Here is a 22,978-nt window from a genome sequence, read left to right on the forward strand (position 1 = left end):
GTCGAGCTTATTTTTACTCTAGAGATCTGTGTATTTTATTTAGCAACCTACCCACAAATCCTTCATTAATCAACCAATCCCTTAGCATCTATAACTACACAACTTCAAAAAGCACTGTTCCTAATTAGGTCAAAATGAATAAGCTTTGAAATACAAAATTTGTATCCAAATAATGACCTAACCACATATACCTACTTAGTTACTTAAGATTTGTTTCCATATTTTATAATTAGCAATAAAATGGCAAATAACATCAACCAAGCAATGATATACATTTCTAAAGGCACAAAATGATTAGTTCACATAGGGAGCCATTAAAAGGTATTTTCGTATTGCACAATTTAAGAAACATAATAAATTACTGCTCAGAGATATTGCAGTGGTTTTTATTAGATAAATCTGTTATATGTATGCAGTTTCAAATTGATAAAGATATATCAAATTGATAAAGGGATGCAAAAATGATAAAAAGATACAAAATTGATACAGTGGGGCATGAAGTAGTGCAAGTTTTTCCTACAGTCCTCGGTAGTCCATTTTTAAATTAAAGGATATATGTTAGGAACCAATAAATGATTGGAGGTATTAGACAAAATACATTGTATTAATCAAGCTTAGAATGGCAAAAAAGAATTCTCAGGAACATTCTGCTCCCTGGCTTGGATTTTTAGAATAATGGAAAGAATGGATTATTGAGCCTTTAGTAAATATTTAAGTAACTACTTCTAACCAGAATTAAACATTTGTGATTCAAAATTCCCAAAAGTGTTTGAGGTAAATACATAGTAAGAGCTAGAATTAGCCAGGGAAGAGCATTTCTTCCCACTACATACAATTTCTTGCTATGTCTAGACTTCTTATTAACTTCAGAAAATTTAAAACTTAACAGGTGGACTAACCTGGTGCAAGTAAATGCAGTAAACGACATAAGGACTCTTCAAAATAAGTCGAACTATAGTCTAATTAAGAGGAAAAGATTTCCAGTAGGACAAATCCATCAGAAAGGAAGAAGTGAAACTGTCACTATTTGCAGATGACATGATTTTATATATAGAAAACCTAAAGAATCCACTAAAAACTTTTAGAAATAATAAATGAATACAGTCAAGTTGCTGGATACAAAATCAACATACAAAAATCAGTTGTATTTCTATACACTAATAACAAAGTAGCAGAAAGAGAAATTAAGAATACAATCCTATTTACAACTGCAACAAAAACAACAAAAGTACCTAGAAATAAACTTGACCAAAGAAGTGAAAGATCTGTACACTGCAAACTAAAAAACACTGTTGAAAGAAACTGAAGACACAAAGAAATGGAAAGATATTCCATGCTCTTGGATTGGAAGAATTAACATAGTTAAAATGTTCATACTTCTTAAAAAAATCTACAGATTCAATGCAATCCTTATCAAAGTTCCAACAACACTTTTTACAGAAATCGAACAAAGAATCCTAAAGTTTATATGGAACAACAAAAGACCATGGATAGCCAGAGGAATCCTGAGATAAAAGAACAAAGCTGGAGATATCACACTCCCTGGTTTCAAAATATACTACAAAGTCACAGTAACCAAAACAGCATAGTACTGGCACAAAAATAGACACACAGATCAATGGAACAGAAGCAAGAGCCCAGAATTAAAGCCACACATCTATGGACAGCTAATATTCGACAAGGGAGCCAAGAACATACAATAGAGAAAGGAGAGTCTCTTCAATAAACGGTGTTGGGAAAACTGTACAACCACATGCAAAAGAATGAAAGCAGACCATTATCTCACAGCATATACAAAAACTAACTCAAAATGGATTAAAGACTTGAATGTAAGACCTTAAACCATTAAACTTCTAGAAGAAAACATAGGCATTATGCTCTCTGACATGGGTCTTAGTGGCAGATTTTCAAGTACCACATCTGACCAGGCAAGGGAAACAATAGAAAAAATACACAAATGGGACTACATCAAACTAAAAAGCTTCTGCACAGCAAAGGAAACCATCAACAAAACAAAAACACAACCTAACAATTGGGAGAAGATATTTGCAAACCATATATCTGATAAGGGGTTAATATGCAAAATATACAAAGAACTCAAACATCTCAACAACAAAACAATTAACAACCCAATTAAAAAATGGGCAAAAGATCTAACAGACATTTCTCCAAAGAAGATATACGGATGGCCAACAGGCATATGAAAGGATGTTCAACATCATTAGCTATCAGGGAAATGCAAATCAAATGAGATATTACCTCACTCAGGTCAGAATGGCTATAATTAACAAAACAGGAAACAACAAGTGTTGAAGAGGATGTGGAGACAAGGGAACTCTCATACACTGCTGGTGTGAGTGCAAACTGGTACAGCCACTATGGAAACCGTATGGAGTTTCCTCAAAACATTAAAAATAGAACTACCATATGATCCAGCTATTCCACTGCTGGGTATTTACCCAAAGAACAAAAAAACATGAATGCATAAAAATACATGCACCCCTATGTTCACTGCAGCATTATTCACAATAACCAAGACTGGGAAGCAACCTAGGTGCCCATCAAGGAATGAATGGATAAAGAAGATGTGGTATCTATACACAATGGAATACTACTCAGCCACAGAAATGATGAAATCTGGGCATTCGTGACAACATGGATGGACCTTGAGGGAATCATGCTAAGTGAAATAAGTCAGAGAGAGAAAGTCAAATACCATATGATCTCACTCATAAGTAGAAGATAAAAAGAACGACCAACACATACATAGAAACAGAGATCGGATTGGTGGTTACCAGAGGGGAAGCGGGGAGGGAGGAGGATGAAAGGGGTGATTAGGCAAAAAAAAAAAAAAAAAAAAAGAAATCTATCAATGTCACATAAACAGGTCAAATAAGCCCCAAGATCAAGAAAATCTTAACCATAAAGCAACTTGACAAAATTCAACCTTCTCATTTGATTAAAAGAAAGAAAACAAAATTCAATACTTTACACAGTCTAGAAGGATTCTCCTATAACATGACGGAATAATTCTCTCTAGTAAGTAGTCACCACCTAATGGTGAAATGCTGGATTAATTCCCTATAATTCAAGTCTAAAACAAGTAAGGATTTTTCTGGAAAAATTAAATAATTTAATTAAATAAATGAAGCAGAAATAAAGTATGTTAGAAAGTTGGAAGAAAAAAATTAACACTTATCCGGGAAAAATGTATAACCAAATGAATATAAAAAGCTAATGACTTTACTAATTATTAACAGTAACCAGAGAACATAAAATTGAAAAAGAGATCTCAAGCTACACCAATTAGAAATATCTGGAATGTGAAATGTACCATACCTATCTGGAAAAAAACTAAGACTTTAGTAAAATATAATACAGAGAAATAAATGGAAAAACTACTATGTTCCTAGATGGGAAGGCTGAGTTCAGTAAGGACAATTTTTCTCAAAGTAATTTACAGTTTAACATAATGGAAATATAAACTTCATCCAGATACAAAAATGCCCAATTTGAATCAGGCAAAATTACCTTAATGTACACATAAAGGCACCAACAGGTAGAAATAGCTAAATTAACTTTTTTAGGGGGGATTTAGGAAGTAAATGATAGGCTTAACTCTTACTTAACATTAAGACACCATATAAAGTTACAATAAGTAAAATACAACAGTAAAATAAAAATACAATAATGAATCAATAAATAGTCACTAAATTACAATAGTAAATAAATAAAATACATAACTCAGGAATTGAAGAGATTTGTATAGTGGGGGTTATTTTAAAGAATATGTACAAATCAATAAGAAACACACGAAGACAGTTGGGCAATTAACAAGAAAATTCAACTTGTTAACAAAGCTAGGAAATTATAATCAACTTTGTTAATGTTAAAAAAAGCCACAAAGTTTTTAAAAGAGAAACCATTTTCACCTATTAATTTAGAGATTCGTTTTGAAAAAAACCAAATACCCAGTCTTGAAGAAAAGATGCTCTCTTCATTTCTGTTAGAAGAATGAAATCAAAGTGCTTTGATAACACACATCAAGAGTCTTAACAGTGCTCATATCTTTTGATTAAGTATGTCCACCTTCTGGGACTCTTACCTAAAGATTTAATTTTAAAAACACAAAAAGCTTTAAGTTCTAAAATATTAATTTTAGCCTGATTATAACACAGTGAAGAAACAATCCACACTCCACCAATGAAGGACTGGGTATGCACCAGAGGGGGACATCTGTGGCTACTGCATGTGACCATAGGCACAATTCCAGGCCCAGAAAAATCCTTGAAGCTTCCCAGACCCCCACATCAGAAACAGAGAGCTGGGCTTTCTTGTTAGATGAGACACAGTATCTCACATCCAGACACCCAAGGTGGATAAGAACTAGCCCTCAGCTACCTCAGTTGATCTTTACATTAGCCTTATGAAGCAGGTATTATCATCATTAAAAAGCCTACAAGGCATAGACTTTCAGAATGTTTTTGCCCTTGAACAGCTGAAATTGAACTCAAAATCTGTGAATGCCAGGGATCAACTATAAAATAAACCTATATATTATAACAGACCTAGGGGGAAAAAAGCCAATTTAGAGATTTAAACACAAAGGTATGAATACTTACAAAAATGATTAATTTAAATGTATTTCCTAAATTTGATGAGAACATAATTTTCTTTAAAGACACTGAGATCTGAGAGTTGAAGAAATACTACTCCCTTACAACTTACTTGTGATGGTGCAAAACCAGACATGTGAAAAGCTGAAAACACAAGGGGTACCTCCGCCTTCAGTAGCATTTCAATGTAGTGAGTGCTGCAAAAATATATCGGATGGATGCCAGATTTTATAGTCTCATTAGGTAGGTACCTCTGCATAAAGGAGAGAAACTGAGAATTAATGAATATGCAGCTAATTTAAAATAATCAAACAAACTTATCAAAATCTTTTGCTTTGAATTGCTACTTCAAAATTAATGTGGTGGCATAACAAGTTACTGCAAATATTATAATTATGTAAATTAAAAAGTCAGAATGTTTAACACTGTAGAAAGCATAAATCTCAATGAAGGCAGTATGATATATCTTCCAAGACAGAGGAATAAAGTTAACACTTTATAATTTTGGCAACTTCAATCCCTTATGGAACGATGGGGATGGATGTTGCACGAAAGAATAAATAAATGTATGAGTGACTACATGAGTAGTAAATGCTTTACATTTTAATACTAAAGGTATTTCAATATGCTTACTATCCTGGGCTTTGGCCAAGGATTCTATAACATAAAAAAGTTTTCGTTTGTCAGCTCTTAGAAATATTTGCCTCATTCCTTTTTTCTAAGTAATGTTAACCCAAACCTGAACTTGAGATATTAATAACCGAAACTGGGAGCTCCATAAGAAATTAATCTCTAAAACTGGGGCCAAATGCATAACGCATTCCCAAAGTTCTCAGGCCAACTATTTTATTTATATATATAATTTGTATTTATATGTCTATTTATGTATTATCTATGTGGAGATACATATCCACATATATTTATAACCTTGCATTTTTCAGCAATTTATTCATAAAGTTGGCCATTTTCTCAATTTTGCTCTTAGGCACAGTTCACCGTTACGATGCTCTGTGGCATTTTAAGGAGTGTTCCTGAAAAGCCACCTTCAAACCACAGTAACTTTTTTTTTAACAAACAATAAAGTAGAAGACAGAATTTTGTGTTAAGAAAAACTGTAAGACTAGCAATCATATCCTATAGACTTATAATAAAAATTGATACTCAGATCTGAAGAATACATTAAGAAACTTCCAGAAAGGCATTTTATGCTCTTACCTTTTCTGGGCAACTCTTATTTTCAAATCTTTTTAATAAAAGAAAGTTAATAATTTTAAAACAAATCAACCTCACATATAACAATTACATAAGAGTTAAAATAAGGAGGATTTCTTTCAAACTTTATTGCTTAGCTGCTTTCAAGGATTTAGGTTTGAGTTATATACCAAAATTTCTGAAATCAGTGAGTTGATTTATCAGTGGTTTTTCTGTTTTATCATTCATCATCACAAATGTATATTTGTAGGAATATATACTTTATGATAGGTTCTCAGGGGATAACTCAGAATACACAAAAAAACCATTAATTCTATATACTGATGACTGAAGACACACATAGCATACTACATGGACATCTTGCAGTCAACTTTAGATAGATGTCTAGGACAAAAGGAAAAAAAAACCTTTCTTTAGAGTAGTTAAAAATAATAGTATGAACTGAGTAAGAATTAGTATCCTTTCTCTTCTTTTGTGAAATATACAATGTGTTTCACTAACGACCATTTGCAGAGTAGAATTAATGAATCTAATAAACATATATAAAAGCAAAAAAATCAACTTATACCTACATAATATTTTAATTTTCAATGCAAACTCAGGTAATAGTTGTCTGAATATATGTATACTAGTATAAGAATTGTATGTATAGGAAATAATTCGTATACAGTATCTTTTCTATGTTGCTTTGAAAACAACATATTTAGAGTGGGTTTGTTAAGACATAGAGACAATAGACTAATCAATTACATTCTCAAAGAAAAAAAGCCATTACTATGTAATGGATTCCCAAAGGTAAGGCAAGAGTTCTTCCACTGTTATAGCTTATACTCTATTGGAAGAAATCACGCTATACTTTTTGGTAACCAACACAGCTCTCAGCACCAAGTCTTGCACAGAGCAGCTACTCAACAAATTACTGACTGAACGACAAGAAGATACTAATGATTGCACATTGTGATCATAGTAAACTCATAATAAAAGTTTTATTAATGGTCTATTAATTGCCATTTCATAACTCTAATTTACAGTAAATAGTGTTCATAAAACCAGATCGACAGTGACAGCTCTGAGCCACATGAATACAACAAAGAATGTTCTGAAACAAATTTTAAATTATGTTTGTTATACTTTTACTGTTTTGATGTATTTTGCTTAGTCACAACTCTCTGAAAGCACGGTAACTCTTAATAAAGGTAATTCTAAATAAAACGCACAATGTAGCATTAAGCAGGACACATGTAGGATAACAGCATTTAATATATTATGTAAGTGCCACATCGACTAATACATAATCTATGCTAAAATTGCGAAAAACATTATCAGTAAAAAGTTTTGGCCTGAGATACACTAGAAAGTGGCATAACATGAAGAAATAACTTTATAAAATAACACTCTAGAGTATTTTACTTTAGTGATTAAAAATGAAAGATATGTGCTTAAAACAAAACATAGTAAGCAGTTTTTTAGTGTTTTTCTTCCACTATAGGGGAAATAATTCTAATGAGTCATTTTATTCCTGATACTAAGAAAAATTCGTTCCATGTTGCTAGATGGAAATTCAATAGAAATACTGTTAGAAAGAAAAACTGTCCAAACCAATCCAAACTGATCCAATCCAGCCCCATGCAGTCCTCCACTCTAAGGACCCGCGGGCAGAGCACGGCCATGCTTTACGGCTGATGCTGCAACGAATCGTGCAGCACGTGCACCATGCAGAAGGGTGGAGAGAAAACTCTGGAGATATTTTATAAAACTCTGATTCCATAACTCTACATACATAAGTCTTTCTCCTCTTAGGAAAAAAGAAAACACATGGGAAAATGGAATCTTCAAATATGAATAAGATTTAAAGTAACAGTAAGAAAAGGAAGGGGTTTTGACACTAGTCCTCTTTCCTGCAAGTGACTGGGCACGTGACTTCCTATTGCTGATGCCTGGCAAGCGGCGTAACAAGTTTGCCGTGACCTGATGGGGAGAAGCGCAAATCCAAACGTACATTCAAGTGACATACTGATGGGGAGAAGCGCAAATCCAAACGTACATTCAAGTGACATACTGATGGGGAGAAGCGCAAATCCAAACCTACATTCAAGTGCTCTCAGAGTTTTTAACTCTAGCCTCTCTGTATTAAGTCACAATTATTTTATGAGTAAAAGAGGAGTGTGTGTGTGTGCGTATATATATACGTGTGTGTACATGTATATGTGTATATACGTGTACATACAGGTGTATCTGTGCACACACACGTATATATATAGAAGGTACATATCCCATGACCTTCCTGTTGAACTACCCCAGTACATTTGAGTATTACTTCGGCCTGATTTATCATTAATGGAGTTTGTTTGTATGCGAATGTAAAATACTTCAGTTTTTATTTCAATTTAATTTGTTCTCCTTTTTCATATGTTTTTATTAACAGACAAGGCATATATATGGTTGTTACTTTCATTATAATTATTATTTGAGATTCGGTATTTCTACATCGAAAGAACTGCTTTTTTGATCTTTCTTAAACTATCTTTTTGGTAACAGCTTTGATGTTAACAATTAGCCAAACTCTGATTCTTGATAAAATTCCATAAAGAATGATTGTTTTATCATTTAGAAAGATTTTTTTCTTAAGAACAATAATGGGAAACAATTAAATCAATATATTAAAGGGTTCTTCTGGTCTAAAAGGCTTCAGAGGATACATTTTTCAAATTAATTTTCTCTCACTTGAGTAGATAGTCATAGTTTACAAAATTTTGAGAACTTCAGTTTAACGTTTCATTATTTCCTGTATTGATTATCTGAGGCCAATGTTTAAAATTTTTTGATGCAATGTGCTTACAACATTTTTAAGAATGCAGAGAATCTAATTTTTTTTTTTTTTTTGAGGAAGATTAGCCCTGAGCTAACATCTGCAGCCAATTTCTCCTCTTTTTGCTGAGGAAGACTGGCCCTGAGCTAACATCTGTGCCCATCTTCCTCTACTTTATATGTGGGATGCCTGCCACAGCATGATGTGCCAAGCAGTGCGTACTACCGTACCTGGGATCTGAATCCATGAACCCTGGGCTGCTGAGGCAGAACATGCGAAGTTAACCACTGCGCCACCAAGCCGGCCCTAGTTTCCCCAAGATAGACATCTTAAATGGCAGTAAATAAATAAGTAAAACAAAATAAAGAAACATTAATATATTGAGGGATACAATTACCTCTAAACTAAACTCTAAGATCTCATGCGACAAGTAAAATCTTTTAAAATATGCTATAAAACCTTAATCAAAGCTTATCATAGGGGCCGGCCCCAGGCCGAGTGGTTAAGTTCGTGCACTCCGCTTCAGCTGCCCAGGGTTTCACCTATTCGAATCCTGGGCGCGGACATAGCACCGCTCGTCAGGCAACATTGAGGCAGTGTCCCATATGCCACAACCAGAAGGACCTGCAACTAAGATGTACAACTATGATCCAGGAAGATTTGGGGAGATAAAAGCAGGGAAAAAAAAAAAAGATTGGCAACAGTTGTTAGTTTAGGTGCCAATCTTCCAAAGAAAAAATCATAGATTTCCAAAATATTTATGAAATGAGTGTTTTTTTCCTCTATAGAATATGGTTACAATTCAGCTTAATAAGTTATTTTCTTAACTGTAATTTAACCAGAGCTTCTAACAAAGCAACAATTAAAAATATCCATTCTATAGTTCTCTTTTTACATAGATAATTTTATAGTTTACTAAATGACAAGTTTAAAATATAAGTTTTATTAATCTTTCATTCAGTTACCATTATTAGGTAGGACACCGAGCATTTGAGAAAATGTCTAATCTATATCTTCAAAGAGAATTAGTCAAAAAGCATTCAGGTTAGAAAATGAACATAAATGATTACAGAGTCCCTACAAACAAAATAATAAGATGCCAATGAATTTAAATAGGATGTGCCTTAACATTTAAAACATTCCTTTAAAAACAGACTAAAATGTCTTACAGAAATATGTAGTCTTGGCAACCAAAGGAAAGCAGAGGTCAGAAGCCTGGAGAACTGCTGAAGAAATCGGAATGTTTTCTCCTTGTTTCCCAACATTATCATGAACAAAGAAGACACAAACCAGTCATGGCCAGCGTAAGTCCCCTGCAGGCAGCCTGAAAACCACAGTTAAGGAACTTTTACAATACTTTGTCTCACAAGATGAAATATAAGAACTCCACAAATATTCATTCCCAGGATCTCTATCAGGAAAGAGATATTAATGATACTTCTCGTTTTGTCTTCAACCAATTTACAAGCTGATGTAAACTTTACTAATAAAAAACTTACCTACACAGTAACTATTTTAATGTACTATTTGCTTCCATGTCCAGTGAAGGCCAAAGGCATTACGAACTGGAGGAAAAACTATCTGCCTTGTGGAAACACATCTGTTCAAGTCATTAACACAACAGTACCATCCTTTCTCTAGTTCAGGTTATCTGCTAAATTACTAGCATAAACAAGTAGAAAAGTCCACACATTCTTAGAATTCAGTAATGCAAATGGTTTGTAGACTTTTTTGTCTACAAGTTAAACCCTGTTTCTGAAAGATAACAAATTCAAATAAAATAGATATTTTATTCTTATTCTAGAGTCATTAAATCTAGAATATTCTTATTCTAGATTCACAAACCTATTTTTAAAACTTTCAATGTCTGAAAATATATTGTAATAACTTTATTCAGTTTAAGATTCAGTGAATCAGACTGAACTACTATTCAGTTTAATAAAAGGCATTTTTAAAATACAGAATAAAATACTATAAAGATATAACAAATAAATCACTAATATAGGTTAAAATATTATTTTACTACAAATGTGTTAAAGTACCCCATCAAAGAATTATTAAAGATACATGAAGAAAGGTCCACTACCATGAATCCACTCAAAAAGGATATGAAGAGAAGACCTTACGGGCGCCTGCTGCTGTTTCAGGAATCTCTCACAGTGCTTTAACACCAAGGTGAGATCATTCTCCGCACTGTCTTTTAACAGGTTAAGGAACTTGCCATACCTACATTAAAACCCCACGAAATGTACAAAATGGAAAACGTCAGGCCTTGCTTGCAAATTCAGTTTTTGAAATCCATCAAAGTGCGGTCCTCTTTGAGATCCCAAGGTGCTGAGTTTCCAAATTTCTACTTTTAGCATAACTATGCAACTCAGAGCACTGAGGAAAGATTAACACTCAACATATATTCCTGGTAATGAGGACACATTTGGATTAGCAGTATTCATCTGGTAAATACTGATTACTTTAAAGGAAATGAAACAGTAATGAGAGAACCAAATGTAACTACCACAGACAAGCAGTAGATATAAGCATATTTCCTCAACCTAACCTAAAACACAGAATGTTGGCAGGTTAGACTGACAGAATGCTCAGTCTAGACGCGACTGTACAGTTCATCTAGTTCAGTGGTTCTCAACAGGAGAGGCACTTCCCCCAGGGGCCACCTTGGAAATTTCCGGGGACGTTTTAGATTGTCACAGGAACTGAGGGCACTACTGGCACTTAGGTAAATGACTGAGGGTCAGGAGAGCAGACATGGGACAGTCCCACACAATAACAACTTGCAACGTCCTGCCTGATATTTGAATAGATGAAAAAGCTATTTCTATTATCTGAAACTAATTCTGTTTTATATAAGATCTCATAAAATGTTCCTCCTATATTTTTATTATACACTTAATGCAACGATGTGTAAATCAAGGAAACATAGCACTTTTGTTTCATTTGAAGACTTACTCCTTTTTTTTTATTGTGGTAACATTGCTTTATAACACTACACAAATTTCACGTGTCCATCACTATATTTCCATTTCTGTGTAGATTACATCCTGTTCACCACCCAGAGACCAACTACAATCCATCACCAAATACACGCGCCCAGTCACACCTTTCACCCTCCTCCCTCCCCACTTCCCCTCTAGTAACCACCCATCCAATCTCTGTCTCTGTGTTTGTTTATTGTTTTTATCTTCCACTTATGAGTAAGATAATATGGTATTTGACCTTCTCCCTCTGAATTATTTAGCCTAGCATAATACTCTCAATGACCATCCATGTGGACAAATTGTTGGATGTCATCATTTCTTTATTTTTTTTTTTTGAGGAAGATTAACCCTGATCTAACTACTGCCAGTCCTCCTCTTTTTGCTGAGGAAGCCTGGCCCTGAGCTAACATCTGTGCCCATCTTATTCTACTTCATATGTGGGACGCCTACCACAGCATGGCGTGCCAAATGGTGCCATGTCCGCACCCAGGATATGAACAGGCGAACCCCTGGCTGCCAAGAAGCGGAACGTGCACACTTAACTGCTGTGCCACCGGGTCGGCCCCAGATATCATTTCTTATGGCTGAGTAATGATTCCATTGTGTAAATGTACCACATCTTCTTTATCCATTCATCCTTTGATGGGCAGCTAGGTTGCTTCCAAGCCTTGGCTATTGTGAATAATGCTGTGATGAACATAGGGGTGAATGTATTTTTATGCAAGCGTGCTCTCATGTTCTTTGGATAAATATCCAGCAGTGGAACAGCCAGATCATATGGCAGTTCTACTCTTAATTTTTTGAGGAAACTCCATACGGTTTCCATAGTGGCTATACCAGTCTGCACTCCCACCAGCAGTGTATGAGGGTTCCCTTGTCTCCACATCCTCTTCAACACTTGTTGTTTCCCGTTTTGTTAATTACAGCCATTCTGACCGGAGTGAGGTGCTGTCTCATTGTAGTTTTGATTTGTATTTCCCTGATAGTTAACGATGTGGAACATATTTTCATGTGCCTGTTGGCCATGGGTACATCTTATTTGGAGAAATCTCTGTACAGATCTTTTGTCCATTTTTTAATTGGGTTGTTAGTTTTTTTCGTTGTTGAGATGTATGAATTCTTCATATATTTTGGATATTAACCCCTTACCAGATACATGGTTTGCAAATATCTTCTCCCAACTGGTTAGGTTGTGTTTTTGTTTTGCTGATGGTCTCCTTTGCTGTGCAGAAGCTTTTTATTTTGATGTAGTCCCATTTGTTTATTTTTTTCTATTGTTTCCCTTGTGAAGCCTTACTAGACTTGTTCACCATTTTGGAAAGTCACTTTGCCAGTGGCAGCACTCTTGCAGTACATGAAGTACCTTAATAAAATCAGTCTCTATTGGTAGCTGCCACAGTCATAATGATTCTATATTGGTGCCAGCTATGTCTTACACTGTAATTGTATACAAACATTTCATTATAAATCACTTCCCATTTATTTCTTACCAATAAGATACTATATTGAATTAGAAAAATATGTGACTAGCCTCTTATATTATCTATAAATTCCATTTCAGAATAGAAATAGGACACTACAAAAGAAAAAGCACGTATAGGGTCACAAAGCATAATCAATGAGTTAGACGCTCTGTGTAATATAGGTGGGCGAGCCAGAATTACTATCATACTTTTCATTATAATGCTATGAATTTACAAAAAGTCGTTTTTTTTAAACAGTTTTCACATTATCTTTTTTACACTTGATTCGGAAGATGACCCTTCAGAACAAGACTGTCAAGATTCTCATTTAATGAGCAAGAAGGGGCGGCGGGGGTCCAAGGACTTAGTCCTTAACTCTCAGTCTGCTGTTTACCTTGCCCATTTCCTTTGAAACTTACAATTTGAGTACTAAAAATTCAAACACCATAATTGCTTTATCCATTTTAACTTCTACATCTGTTCTTAAGGTACTTTTGCACTCATCCCCATAGCTTGACAATTAAAACTAATCATATTGTATAAAATGGTATGATTGTGCTACCAATGTGCTGATTTTTTCAATGTTATTTTTGGAAAAAACCTGATAGTCATAGAGGCTCAAATACACTGTAATTAGCCTCTGAAATAATAATGAACCGTAACTGATTTATGCACAGAGGTAACTTAATCAAGTGCCAATATCCCCGAAACAAAGTTATTATTTTCTGAATGATAAACTCTGCATTTAAAATGTACAAAATAGTTGGTTGTTAAACTAAATACTACTAAGCACATATCAAGCAGATAAAACAAATTTAGAAATGCACAAGGGAGATATTTCCCTATGATATACCTGACAGTCATTTTAACGCCAAGCTGCTTCATAGATGAAAGACTTTCGTTCTTCACATTTGCATCAGTGGCTAAAAACAATAGGAAACTGGGTTATAAAAATGTATAAAATTCTGCATAATAATCACATTTTAAGTGAAAATTGATGAAAGCAATATTTTACATATTTTAATGTGAATTTTGAAAACTGATGAATTTGTTCATTTAAGAGCTGTCAGTTATAGTTTCAAAGAAATTAACAGGAAACTTTTTATAAATAATGTTTATTCCTATAAAAAGCATTTAAAAGCATATTAAATACAAAACAAGTAATTATAGTTTTAAAGCAATCTATTTTTACTTTATTCTCAGAACACAAAAGCTGTTAACCCCAAAATGGTCTAGAATATTGTACTTTCATGAAGCAATGCATATATAAGATTTTGAATTACAAATACATATAAGTATGGCTGTTTACTTCTTACAGATTTAAACATGAGTGTCAGGAAGGAATAAACAGTATTCTCCTTATAATGTATAACAATGTATGAGGGTGGAGTGAACAAGTTTCTTCCTACAGATGGATTTTCCTTGTGAAGTAGGAATTGTGATCATCTAGCAAAGTGAAGAAGGGGTCGTCCAGTACAGTGGACTAGAGGAGAGGGTGCAAGTTTGGATTAGTCCCTGAGAAAAGTGGATGACCCACCTAACAGCGGACAGTCAAAAGATCACTAGATAGCACTGAGGGTCTAGTTGAATCTTTCAATTTTTGCTGAAGAAATTGTAGTGTGCCTACACACACACACACAATTAAGCAAAGTATGCAAAATCACATAGTTATCTAGTGGTAGAGAGGACCAAAAGTTATGTTTTCTGAATTCCATCTTGGTAGTTCTTTTTTCCTCCCATTACACAGTGGTGCATCTCATATTATCTATATAATCTACTTAACTCATGGACTCATTCATTCCATTTAATAAATCCTTTGATAAAGTAAGCGTGGAACACCATGCTAGAAGCTATGGGGGATAAAAGATAAGTCATACATCATGCCCTAGAAGAACTTTCCATGTAGTGTCAGAGATAAAATTCGTATATAGATAACTCTGATAAAGATGTTTTAAAGCGCTAAGTGGAAAAAGAATGGTACAGATAAAGTGTTATGTGAATTCAGAAAAAGGAGAGATTAGGAAGAAGTGGCACTTAAACTGAACCTTAAAATATGAGTAGACTTGAGATCTGCAGAGATAGGGAATAACAAATGCAACATCACTGTGATCAACCATCTACCCTTTGGACAAGCAATAATTCATCTTTTAGCGCACTTAGAGTCAAGGTAACCCACTTTAGCTTGCCTAAGACCTTCACGGTTTTAGTATTGAAACTCTCATGCCGCAAGAGCTCCTCACAGTGCCAGGCAAATCAGACTGGTTGGTCACCTAACTAGAGTGGTAATTTTCTTAAAGAAACAAAAATACATGAGTACTCAGTTAATTTCTTGATAAGCTACACATGAGTTTTACTTATTTAGATGAGAACACAATCTTATCTATATTGTTACATTTTGCCTATAATGACAGCAGTTAAGCTATAGTTTATATAGCTTAGAATTCCTTGCTATTTATAACTTTTACTGTGTTAATAGATGTACCTTCCATCCTTAGGGGAGAAGGAAACCAGTTTCACACTTCTAGCAACAAAGGTTAAGCAAGGGAGACTATTCAATGTCTTCTCCAGATCTTTCAAACTGGAGTGAAGATGGAATTTTTTGCCCCCTATTAATCACGGGGCTATGAGGTGCCCTACGTCTCCAGTAGGGAGGAATAAATCCAACACGCAAGGAGAGGGAGAGACAGAGAAAGGAGATGGATTGCTGAGAACAGCTTTACCCCATTTGCATGAGCCAATGATTCTGCCTCTTTCTGCTTAGACAAAAGAAAAAAAGTTTGATTTGTGTTTCCATCACTTGTTACCAAAAATACATATATCATAAATTATTCTCACACTCACAAAATAATGGTCAATTTTTTAAACTATTAATCAGCATTCATAATTTCAAGTTCTTAGTCCTAACAGCATTTTTTTAATTCAACCATGATTTAAGCACAACTTTACCAATGTCCACTACAAGACGGTCAGGTTACATTCACGTGGGTAGCGACCAGGAAATTCTTTTTGTTTCAGAACCTGAATTTGTCCCTGGTGACCCTATATTTTATGATTAATATATTTTAGTTTCCAAAGTTTAAATAACGTCTAAAATGTTAGTGCTATAGTGTTGGTGACATTGGCTGATTTTGCAGAATTTAAATAGTTTCAATAATACAAACATTCTGACTGTACATATTCCTATAGCCATGGAATAGACCTACCTCCTATCAACCATCATAATGTGACATAATGACAAGATTGATTTTTATAAACTATTGCCAGAATAACTTTTTCTTAAGGTATACTTTTTGGTGAGGAAGATTGGCCCTGAGCTAACACCTGTCACCAATCTTCCTCTTTTTTCTTTTTTTTCTCCCCAAAGCCCCAGTACATAGTTGTATATCCTAGTTGTAGGTCATTCTAGTTCTTCCATGTAGGATGCCACCACAGCATGGCCTGATGAGTGGTGGGTAGGTCCCCACCCAGGAGCCAAACTGGCAAACCCTGGGCCGCCAAAGTGGAGCACGTGAACTTAACTACTCAGCCATGGGGTCAGCCCTTGCCAGAACAATTTTAAGTTAGATTAGATGATAATCCTTAAAATTCTAGTACATATCAAATTGCGTTATTAAACATGAGAAATATTTATCTTCATTAATATATAGATCTGTATGCTTGTAGTAATACTATGTTTCCCTCCTGGGAAGTATAATAGACATAGATATCTTAACAGTAGAGGAGGAGTGTGCAGTGGGCTAAGGGTGCTAAGAATGGGTATTCCCGATGTCATGTGTTCTACAGATCAGGGTGGCTTCTACCAGAAGATGCTGACCTCCATATCATGAAGGATGGAATAAAAGTTAAGGATCAAGGTGAGAGAAGTTGCCCAAAGAGACTACAATACTGAATGCCATATGAGGTCTAGGTTCTTAGTTATTCCATGTGGAAGGAAAGAGTCCTTCCAGAGTGGTCTGGCTATCAGGCCTGAGAAGAGTGCTTTAACTTTTCTGGAGTTGTACAAATAATTTTGCAGATTTATTCCCTCTCTAAAAGCTTATAATTCTTTATCTTCAGAGTAAAAACTTAACTCTGCAGATTTCAACAAACAATGGTTCCCAATTATGGATGTACATCAAAATCCTCTGAGGAGCTTTTTAAAAGTAAAGATAAACAGACTCTACTCCAGACAAGTGAATCAGATTGCTGAGGGTGAATGTCCAGTCATTTGTATTTTTAAAGAACTTTCCACCTTATTTCTTGTGCACTGAAGTTGAGATCAAACTTAAAGGAATAAAAGTTTATATATAGTTAAATTGGACAATGATACTCTACCACACAAATTTCACTTTAAAGAATGTACTAGTTAAATCTTCAAAAAGGCTTTTAAATGAGGATATATGGAGATATTAAGCATACCAAAAACAAATATCCACTCAAAAAAAAAATCACTAGGGGCCAGCTGGTGGCGTAGTGATTAAGCTCACAGTGCTTCGCTTCGGGTGGTTCAGGGTTCTCAGGTTTGGATCCCAGGCGCAGACCTAGCACCACTCGTCAAGCCATACTGTGGTGGTATCCCACACAAAACAGGAAGATTGGTGACAGATGTTAGCTCAGGGCTAATCTTCCTCACAGACACACACACACACACAGAAAACTACTAATATGAAATAGATGTAGATAACTTTAGGGTAAATAAAGTCCCATTGGAAAAAAAAAGTATAAGATATAAAAAGGAGGAATGAAGATGTCAGAAAATGGTTTACGGATATATACCAAAGGAGATGCTTCTGTTTTAAACTTGTATTTGATATAGAATATGACAACCTGACAAGTAGAAATGGATCTTGGACTACAAAAGTTCAGTGACATAATCTTTTGTTACACACAACCCAAACTAAATATAATTTATGAAGCAGGAATTAAAATCTTCAGAAATTAAACAAAATTGATGGGGCAAAATAGTCAGACTAAGTAATATTCAATGATAAAAATGGATGTCTTCAGGGGACTCTGATGGATCACTGGTAACCAGTAACTCACTGAAGTGTGTACAACAGTGTGCAAGACACACAATAGGTGCTTAATAAACACTGAGTGAATGAATGAGTAGATGAATGAATAAATGAATGAACACACATCCAATGAACAACCAAAAACTGTGCTTTACATATCAAACAAAGCAAAGTGGAGATAGAAATAGATATGGACTTAAAAATATTTTCTGTATACTGAAATCAAATGACAAATAGATGATATAACTCCCACTCCCTGGAGTTACTAGGAAAAAAATAATGAAATAAGTTGTTGAAAAAATGTCAACCAAAGGACACCTGTAGCATCATACTTAACCTACTTACTTAACAACGCCTAATGCAATCCCAGCATTAATATGAAATTAACTATTTGAAATAACCAATCATTTTAATTATAAATATAATAGTCTTAGAACGAAATGAGTTGAAAAAACTTATTACTGAAACCACTCACTCTGGTAATGCATTCTGTTTTCTCTTTGGTTTGCAAAGCTAGCACAAAGCAGCGGTAGAAAAATTAAATCTATTCTGCATGACACTTGGCTAATGATGTAGAAAAAAATAAATTTTCAGAAGAGTAAAGAATTTCTCCACTGGAGCACAAATCCGTGGTTGGAGAAGCAGTTACTGATTGGCTGTTCACCGACTCTCCTGAAGCCCCGCTGGATCTGCTTCCAAGTCAGAGAATTGTTACCACCCAAAGAAATCAACTGGTCAGTACACTTCCTCCCACCTCCTTCCTTCCTTCCCCAAAGCCAGTCTGCAGGTTCTGTTCCTTCTTTTTGACATGTGATTGTATCTACCCATTTTATTTAATTCTTCCTGACATAAAATTCAATTCCTTGTGACCCAGCTACTATGACAGTCTCAGTCTCCTAATTGGTACAGTCAGCCTTATTTTGGAAAAAGCATTTCTCTCTTCATGCCTTTGATTATGTGATTATGCCCTCTCCTCTTTCTTTCAGTTGTAACAGCCCAGGAGGCAGTGCTAGTGCCACTCCTCCTGGTCTACCATGGCTTCCTCCTCTTATCTTCCAACATGGCACCTGTCAACACGGATCACTCTTTCCACTGAATACCTGTGGCACTTACAACAAAACCCCTCCTTTGACAATAACCCAATTCGAATAGCATAAAGCCCCACGCACATTGCCTGAAACGAAGTAGCCAGCTGAAAAATGTCAGTTTTCCTTCATGTCCTTATTTTCTATCTTACTATATGCTGCAATTTACCTCAGTCATCATTTTAGGCGTATGCCTTATTTCCCCTCCTGGAGGACAGGGTCATTCATATTATATACCTCCTTGCAATTATCAAGCATACTCACAAACATGCTCCATAAATATAAGATGGAAAAGAGTATATTTGCTGAATAGTCAAAGAAAGTATAAAAGATGTTTAACTGTATATAACAGGTGTAAAAATATTTTAATAGTCAAAAGGTAAAACAATGCAAAATTTTATGATATTTTTTCTGTTTAGTGAACAACATAAAGAGAAAAGGAATAAAATTAAAATATCTACTAACTTGAAAGGACTACTTAATTTATCATTTCAAAGAAGCAATTCCAGTAGGAAAAAATCCCCAACACGTTCCAGGGAATTGAGCGGACAAAAAATTAATGTCTGTTAAGATTTGGAAAGATATCTGTATGGATTTACAAACTGCAAATGTGCAGAACTTTGTTTGTTCGTTCCTCCTTTCTTTAAGGGGATAAACAGCCAAACTAATCTGATTTTTCCAGATTTGCAAATTTTATAATGGACTGAAATCCTGAGGGAGCTAACAACAGATGGATGATTGTGTTCTTCTAATTTCAGCTACCTTAGGGTTTAGCGAGCTGTCATTTTTAAAAAGACAATCAATTTCTCATTCCAGGAAACACAGAAAAACATTGAATATATCTATTCACCGTTTGCTTTGAAACATCTTTTATATCAAAACATGGTGTTTCTTTATTTAAAGTAAATAGAGTGAAATTTTATAATAGCAAACCATTGTTCCACCAGCCAAAAAATAAATGATAAAGGATGGGGATATCTAAAGCTATGGAAAGAAAACAATACTAGCAACAAGCTTACCATATCATAATAATAAATAGTAAGCAGTCAATCAACGGGAAGCCACTTTATTTTTTGGCTGTACCCCAAAACTCCAGTGGATAGTTGTTCAGCTGGAGTCTTTAAAGAACTCAAATTCACATTCAGAGTTTATCTGCCTGGATGATATATTCAACAAAGCTAACATCTGAGATCTCCCTCAGCGTAATTTAGAAATATAACAGAGGACGGTAAAATGTGTGCACACTGAGCAGTCTTGCTGAACATTTAGATAATGTATAGAATATAGTGTTTATTTTAGATTATCTACAGAAAATTTGAACCAATAGAACAACGTGCCAAGGAAAGCTTAGATACTGGAGATTATACTGAAGACTGGAGAGAAAGCCACTCTGGCCATGCTAATCTCCACGATGACCACTTCTTACTTATTTTCTCTCTTACTCACAGATTTGATCATTAATCCGTGCATGTTTTTCACATATATTTTTAGGTTCATTCATAAAGTTGTAATTTCCTTCACAAACGCTTTTCTTCAAAATTCTCTTCACAATTTCTGTTTTCTTTCCTCCGTATTTCAGTTTCCTAATTTTAAACGTGATAATTATACCCACTTCAGAGAGCAGCTGTAAGGTTGAATGACATAATGCACATCGAGTGCCTCAGACACTAACTCACAAATGCTCAATAGGTATCAACGCCCTTTACCCAAATTCCTGTTAAATGCTGCCTTGTATTTTCCTCTCATTTGTTTCATTTTCTTATGTTCCCTTTCATCCCTTTTCCAAATCTGCATTAGATGGCACTACGTGTAATTAGGTATATGTTCATATGTATATTTGTAAATGCCAGTATATTTAGAATTGTACAAATGTATTTACATGAATATAGATGCTTCCATAACAGTATATTTAATTCAATAAAAATATATCAAATGCTATATTAAAGATACAAAGGAGTTTGAGATCTAATGGAATAATTTAAACTAGCCATATACAATATAATAAATATCAAAATGTTAGTTTAAAGTGAATGAATAGGAGCACAGAGGAGGAAATTCTGCTCAGGAGTAAGAGGGTAGGTGACATGCCAGCTGCAACTTTACAGTTGAGTTGGACATTATCCTATGGGTGTCACAGGGAGGGAAAATTTTATCCAGAAGGAAAAGCAGGAGCGAGGAGCTAGTGAGGTGAACACACAGGATGTGTTTACGCACTGGTGGGTAATGGGGCTAGAAAGATAGGCTGGCAGAGCAGAAGCACTTTTTTAAAATTTTTCTTTTTATGGAGGTACGACATGTGGTGTCTAACTTGATAACATATTTGGATGATGGTTTCTTCCACAAACAGAGAAGTCACATCATCCTTATGAGGAAGAGGGGCTCTATTATCACGATGATCTGTTATCGTGAGCCTATGCCACCTCCCTGCTGTCTTCACCATCTCTTCATTCACTGACCCCAGAGTACAGGAGACTCACTTCTGACAAATTTCAGTTCTTCTTGAGCAGTTCTTACTTCATCCTTTACACAGGTACTAAAATAATCTTCCTAAGACAGGTAAATTGAGTGAAGCTTCTGCTCAGAAACCTTAACTGGTTTTCTCTAACGCCTATTAAAATTAAGAGAAACTGATTAACACAGTACATAAAGCCCTTGTCCTTCATTCTTTTATCTATTCTTTCTTTTATTTGTCGAATATTTATTGACACTGCTACTCTAGGTGCAGAGGATACAATAGGTAAGACATAGAAACTACCCTATAGGAGTTTACTGTAACGTGAAGAATTACACAGTAAGTCAGAATAGGAGAAAGACATGACAGAGATGAGTATTGACTTTACATACCAAGCTGATGAGTTAGCAATTTATATTTCCAGCCTACACCTTTCCCCTAAATTCCAGATTCAAATATCCAGTATGTAAGAAGCATGTCTACTTAAATGTATAATAAGTATTCAATATTAACATAAAACCAAGCTCCTAATCTCCTTTTTCAAATCTATTCCTCTCCCATTCTTCTCCATCTCAGTGTACGATAATCCCCATCCTCCCAGTGGCTCAGATCAATAACTTAAGAGTCTTCTTTGATTCCTCCCTTTGTCTTACACCCCATATTCAATCTTTAGCCAATTCTGTTGGCCCTATCTTCAAAATAAATCCAGAATCCACCTACTCCTCACCATCTCCACTGACATCCCCATCCAAGCCATTAGCATTATTCATCTGGATCTCTTCATTAGTCTTCCAACTCATCTCCCTGCTGTAGCCCTTTGTCCTTCTTCAATCTTTTCTCAATACAATAGCCATAGTGATTTTAAAAATGTAAACCAGAGCACATCAGTCCTATGTTCAAGACCCTTCAACGACTTTCAAAACTCTATATCATCCTCTCCTCTCTGACTTCAACACCAACAGTTCTTCCCCCTTACTCCATTTCAGCCATACTAGTCTCCTTCCTGGTCATTTGCTGAAATTCTCTTTCCCTGAAAATATCTATATATCCCACTTCTGCTAGTCTGAACATTATTTAATATTATAACACTCGTTCCCAACTAGTGCTCCCGAGACCCCTTCCCTGTCTTGCATGTCTCATTTACCACCATACCATTTGACATACTGAATCTTTTACTTATTTGTTTCTTGTCTGTGTTCCTACCAGAAGGTAAACGTTATGAAGGCAAGAATTTTGGCCTTTTGTTCACTGCTTAGAAAAGTTCTATTATGTAGTAGAAGCCAATATCCATTTGTTACATAAATGAATATGTATGGGGTGGGCAGAGTTGGCAGTGCTGCTAATAGTTAGTGTTCCT

General features: G+C 35.0%; 1 protein-coding gene across 9 annotated transcripts in view; it reads right to left on the bottom strand.

The window, feature by feature from the left end:
- TBC1D32 (TBC1 domain family member 32) overlaps nt 1–22,978 on the bottom strand; it is a 178,783-nt gene that overhangs the window by 17,896 nt on the left and 137,909 nt on the right. For 6 of the 9 annotated variants that reach the window (XR_006519202.2, XM_044757205.2, XM_044757204.2 and 3 more), the window contains 4 exons: nt 13,944–14,013; nt 10,748–10,863; nt 9,807–9,961; nt 4,729–4,869 (listed from right to left, as the gene is read on the bottom strand). Coding sequence is in view for 6 of the 9 variants with exons in the window: in XM_044757205.2 (XP_044613140.1) it covers nt 4,729–4,869; nt 9,807–9,961; nt 10,748–10,863; nt 13,944–14,013 (482 nt within the window). In the remaining 3 variants the exon portion in view is untranslated. Of the gene's footprint in view, nt 1–4,728; nt 4,870–8,719; nt 8,966–9,806; nt 9,962–10,747; nt 10,864–13,943; nt 14,014–22,978 lie in introns of those variants that run through there. The other 3 variants (XM_070496578.1, XR_011497821.1, XR_011497822.1) reach the window with 3 other exon arrangements.

Source organism: Equus asinus, chromosome 24 (assembly GCF_041296235.1).
Source record: "Equus asinus isolate D_3611 breed Donkey chromosome 24, EquAss-T2T_v2, whole genome shotgun sequence".
In the NCBI taxonomy this organism is placed as follows: Eukaryota; Metazoa; Chordata; class Mammalia; order Perissodactyla; family Equidae; genus Equus; species Equus asinus.